The 4,907-nt window shown below is 38.1% G+C and overlaps 1 protein-coding gene across 4 annotated transcripts; it reads left to right on the forward strand.

Moving 5' to 3' along the window:
• Nucleotides 1-411: 411 nt before the first annotated feature.
• LOC18595660 (Pentatricopeptide repeat (PPR) superfamily protein) lies at nucleotides 412-4,640 on the forward strand. 4 transcript variants are annotated; one of them, XM_007023718.3, is made up of 2 exons: nucleotides 412-2,948; nucleotides 3,523-4,640. In XM_007023718.3, the coding sequence occupies exon 1, from the start codon at nucleotides 490-492 to the stop codon at nucleotides 2,821-2,823; it is 2,334 nt and encodes a 777-aa protein (XP_007023780.3). In that variant the 5' UTR covers nucleotides 412-489; the 3' UTR covers nucleotides 2,824-2,948; nucleotides 3,523-4,640. The 4 variants fall into 4 exon arrangements, with proteins under 4 accessions (XP_007023780.3, XP_017978053.2, XP_088663911.1 ...); XM_018122564.2 differs by having other exon boundaries at nucleotides 3,615-4,640; XM_088807785.1 differs by having other exon boundaries at nucleotides 3,671-4,640.
• The last annotated feature ends 267 nt before the right edge of the window (nucleotides 4,641-4,907 follow it).

Genomic DNA, 4,907 nt, shown 5'->3' on the forward strand with positions numbered 1-4,907 from the left:
TTCACAATTCATTTTGAGATGACAAGATTTCCAAAGCAAAAAGAAAACATAAATATTTTCTATCTTAGTTTCTCTCTAATTCTCTTATACTTAGTACTTCTACACCATTTTTATTCAACCTTGCTCTACTACTCACCTATTCTCTTTCACTTACCATAACACTAAGTACTTCAGGAACAATTCCAATTTTCTTCTCCAATGCCTCTAATACATCTTTTTATTCATTTGCAACTCTTTTTCTCTCCTTATCAAAAGACCTTTACACAACCTTATTAATAATATAAGAAGTCAAATATATATATATATATATATATATATATATATATATATATATATGTGTGTGTGTGTGTATAAGATATAGATATAGGTATTACATATCACACATACTATTATTCATACGTATTCTCTGTGTGGTTTATATATATATATATAATTGTATAATATTGTGCCGGGGTCAAAATAGAAGAGAAAATTCCAAATTAATGAGGTATGGCAAAGGGAGATTGGAACGATTTGACTTGTCACGTTTGGGAACATATAGCAAGCAAAATAAGCAATCAAACTCAAGTAAAGCAGCTCCATGCGCAGCTGATTCAAAATTCCCTCCACCACCATTACTCCTGGGTGGCGCTGCTCATCAACGCCTGCATGCGTCTGCGCGCCCCACTTTCCTACACCCGCACAATTCTCCATTATTCCACGGCCACGCCTTCCCCCGATATCTATGCCTTTATTTCTGCGCTCGAATACTACTACACTCTTCCTGTTTGTAAAGAGCAGGAAGTTGCCTCTCTGTGTCATCAACTGCTAGCAAGCACCAACAAGCCCGCTGCTCTTTATCCTATTCTGATAAAATCATCCGTCAAAGCTGGCATTTTGTTTCATTCCCATCTTGTTAAATTGGGTCATCATCATGATCCTCATACGCGCAACGCCCTCATGGATTCTTATGCCAAATTTGGCCCAATTGAGGCGGCTAGGAAGCTGTTTGATGAAATGCCTGGGAGAATGGCTGAGGATTGGAATTCCATGATCTCTGGGTACTGGAAGTGGGGTAAGGAAGCTGAAGCATGTTGTCTCTTTAACTTGATGCCTGAGAATAAGAGGAATGTTGTTACTTGGACTGCGATGGTTACTGGCTCTGCCAATATGAAGGATTTGATCACTGCAAGAAGGTATTTTGATCGGATGCCACGCAGAAATGTGGTTTCATGGAATGCAATGCTCTCTGGTTATGCTAAAAATGGTTTTGCGAAAGAGGCTTTGCATTTGTTTCTTCATATGATAAAAGCTGGGGATGGGATTGAACCCAATCAAATCACATGGGTCGCTGTCATTTCTTCATGTTCATCGCTTGCCGATCCTTGCCTTGCAGACTCAGTTGTCAAATTTCTTGACAAGAAGAAGATTCAGTTAAATTCTTATCTCAAAACAGCCTTGCTTGATATGCATGCAAAGTGTGGGAATCTTGAGACAGCTCAGAAAATTTTTGATGAGTTTGGTGAGCACAGGAGTTGTACTACATGGAATGCCATGATTTCGGCGTACATGAGGTTTGGAAATTTGGCTTTAGCTAGAGAGCTCTTTGATAAAATGCCTGTAAGGAATGTTGTCTCATGGAACTCGATGATTGCTGGTTTTGCCCAAAATGGGCAGCCTGCAATGGCAATTCAGCTCTTCAAAGAAATGATTGCTACTACAAATTTGAAGCCAGATGAGGTAACTATGGTTAGTGTTATCTCAGTTTGTGGACAGCTTGGGGCTTTAGAAATGGGAAATTGGGTTGTCAATTTCATTGTTGAGAACCAGATCAAGCTGAGCATTTCAGGTTACAACACTTTGATTTTCATGTATTCAAAATGTGGGAGCATGAAAGATGCTGAAAGGATATTCCAAGAAATGAAGAGAAGAGACACTATTTCATACAATGCGCTGGTTTCAGGATTTGGAGCTCATGGTCGTGGAATTGAAGCTGTGGAACTAATGTCTAGGATGAGAAAAGAAGGTATTGAGCCAGACCATATTACTTATATTGGTGTCCTTACAGCATGCAGCCATGCAAGATTATTGAAAGAAGGTCGCAGGGTATTTGAATCAATAAAATTTCCAGCTGTAGACCACTATGCGTGTATGGTCGACTTGTTAGGTCGAGTGGGTGAACTAGATGAAGCAAAGAGATTGATTGATCATATGCCAATGGAACCACATGCGGGAATTTATGGCTCTCTTCTTAATGCTAGCACAATTCACAAAAGAGTTGAACTTGGGGAATTTGCAGCTAATAAGCTCTTTGAGCTTGAACCCAGTAATTCAGGAAATTATGTTTTGCTATCGAATATATATGCTTCGGCTGCGAGGTGGGGCGATGTGGACTGGGTCAGAGAAGCAATGAGAAAATTAGGAGTGAAGAAGACAACAGGTTGGAGTTGGGTGGAACATGATGGTAAAGTGCATAAGTTCATAGTGGGAGATAGGTCACATGAGCGCTCAGATGATATCTATAGGCTATTGGAAGAACTGTGTAGGAAAATGGGAAGGCTAGGATACATAGCGAATAAGAGCTGTGTACTAAGAGATGTTGAAGATGAAGAAAAGGAAGAGATGGTGGGCACTCACAGTGAGAAATTGGCTGTTTGTTTTGCTCTTCTTGTTAGTGAAGTGGGGGCTGTTGTTCGAGTGGTGAAGAATCTAAGAGTTTGCCAGGATTGCCATACTGCTATGAAGATGATCTCTATGTTGGAAGGAAGGGAGATAATTATGAGGGATAATAACAGGTTTCACCATTTCATTGATGGGCAATGTTCTTGCAGAGATTATTGGTGAGGAAGGAAACAGAATTCTTTTATGATCATGCCATGATGCCAGCAAGTTTTATGTGATTGTGCTGATTGACATTAAGCATAGAAGAAATGACTTTGACATGCTACTGCAGCCGTGTCTCTATCTAGGTAATTGGTTTCAACTCTGTTCCTTATCATTTCTTCTAGAAACTTGAAATATGTGGCAGATCATTTAGCATCTGTATATTCAAATACCTAGTCCTGCATTTAAATAGCAATTCTTTTTCTCCTTTTTCATGTAAGAGCAATCTGTCATTTGGTTTTTAGTCAACTTCAATTCATTTTAAGTAATGCATGGCTAATTATAAGGAGACTCAACTTCAAATTTTAAGGTCTAAGCAGCTTACCATTTTTCAGGTTAGAAAGATATTGGCTTTCAGCCTTCTAGTCAGAGACACCCAAAAAAAGAAAAAAGCAATTTCCGCAGAATGTGCCTGCGTCCTGCATTCCATCACTGTGACACATAACTAGCTACCCCTATATACTTGTTTGATAGGATTTAGGATATCCTCTTGTTCTCTATAATGTCCTTCAAAGGAATAAATGCAATTCCCTGCATTATTATTTGTCAACTGCTAATATAGGTTAGCACCTTTAAAAATATCTGAATTAGTTTTCTATTACAATGAATGATGTTGCATCATTTAAGAACTTGACATAGAATGAAGCTTTTGTTGAATAGGTCTTGTTGCAATGATGTAGAATGAGTTTTAGCATTACAACTGATTAATACAACAGCAGAGAATCTGATTGTTTGGCATCGCAATCACTCAGGAGAATATATGGTAAAGTCAGGGTACAGTTGTGTGATGGACAGCTTGATTATACAGGGGAAAGGAGAGGCAAGTTTTGGCGAGAGAATCCAGTTTCGAAGAGTATACGAAGAGCAAGTGTTCCCAGCAGAGTGAGGATTTTTTTTGTGCAATGCAGCATTGCCATTACATATTCTTCCTACTATATTTAATCTGAGATCAAGGCTTCTGCTTATTAAAAAAAAAAATTGTTTATTCTCCCAAGAATTCAAAGACAACAATGCATACTTTGAAAATTCGTAGATCAGCTGAGAAGGTTTGGCTTTCCTGCAAGGAAGAGTTAAAGGTTACTAATAGTTGGCCAACAAGTAATGCAGGAATGGATCCAAGAAACTTGCTCCCATTTAGCAGAGCCGAAATTTGATCTGTTTCTTTTTTTCCGGTGGTTCCATGGACTATGCGAAATCCTAAAAAGGCATCACCATGGGAGTGGATAGGGAATCAAGTTCAGATTCTTTGATTTGAATGGTTTTCTGGAGGCACAGTTGAAGTCAGGAGGCAGTAGAGCAAAGCTGAAGAGATGGAGCACACGTCAAGGTGATATGCCGAAATTAATTTGATTGAGCTCCGAATGGTGGCTATTAGGAACAGTATAGGGGAAGGGGTAGGTTTGTCAGCAGCTAAGAAGTTGAGTATTAGTTACCGTATGTTGCAGAACTTAGAGCAGCGGAGGAGGCTATGAGAAACAAAATGGTGGAGGGTGATTCAGCTCAGGTCTCTTTAATGAATGGAGGAAGACCACCCAGCTGCAGCTGTTAAGAAGTTCTAATTCAATTCATGTCTTACATGAGTGTAGAAGTGTGAATGATGAAGCTCACCACCTACCAAAGTATGTGCTTCATCATGCAGATGATTTTGTGGCGTGGATTGACCAACTCCGGACTTTAGTAGTCACGAGATTATTCAACTTGCTACGTCCACTGTCATATATTTTTTTTATTTAAATGAAATATAAATAAATTGAGAAAGTTGCCATGTGGCACTCCCATGGAACTCCTCAACCCACGTTTTATAGATTGATATAAATCATAATTTTTTTTAAAAAAAAATATTTAGAACAAAAGAGGAAAATAAAATAAAAGTAAAAAATCAAAGTATTAAGAAAAAAATTATTTTTTTCATTTTTTATCATGCCCTTTTTATCTAATTAAATGGTTTATATTTATTTTTTAATTTTCCTAATTACTTTTCTACATTTAGAATTGAGTTTTGGAAAGCTACCACATGACAGTCTCAAAATCAGTTTTAATAGAAT

The sequence above is a fragment of the Theobroma cacao genome, chromosome 6 (genome assembly GCF_053813885.1).
Source record: "Theobroma cacao isolate CCN51 chromosome 6, ASM5381388v1, whole genome shotgun sequence".
NCBI lineage: Eukaryota > Viridiplantae > Streptophyta > Magnoliopsida > Malvales > Malvaceae > Theobroma > Theobroma cacao.

Coding starts and splice junctions, on each gene's coding strand:
- LOC18595660 (XM_007023718.3), top strand. CDS start 490: ATGGCAAAGGGAGATTGGAACGATTTGACTTGTCACGTTTGGGAACAT.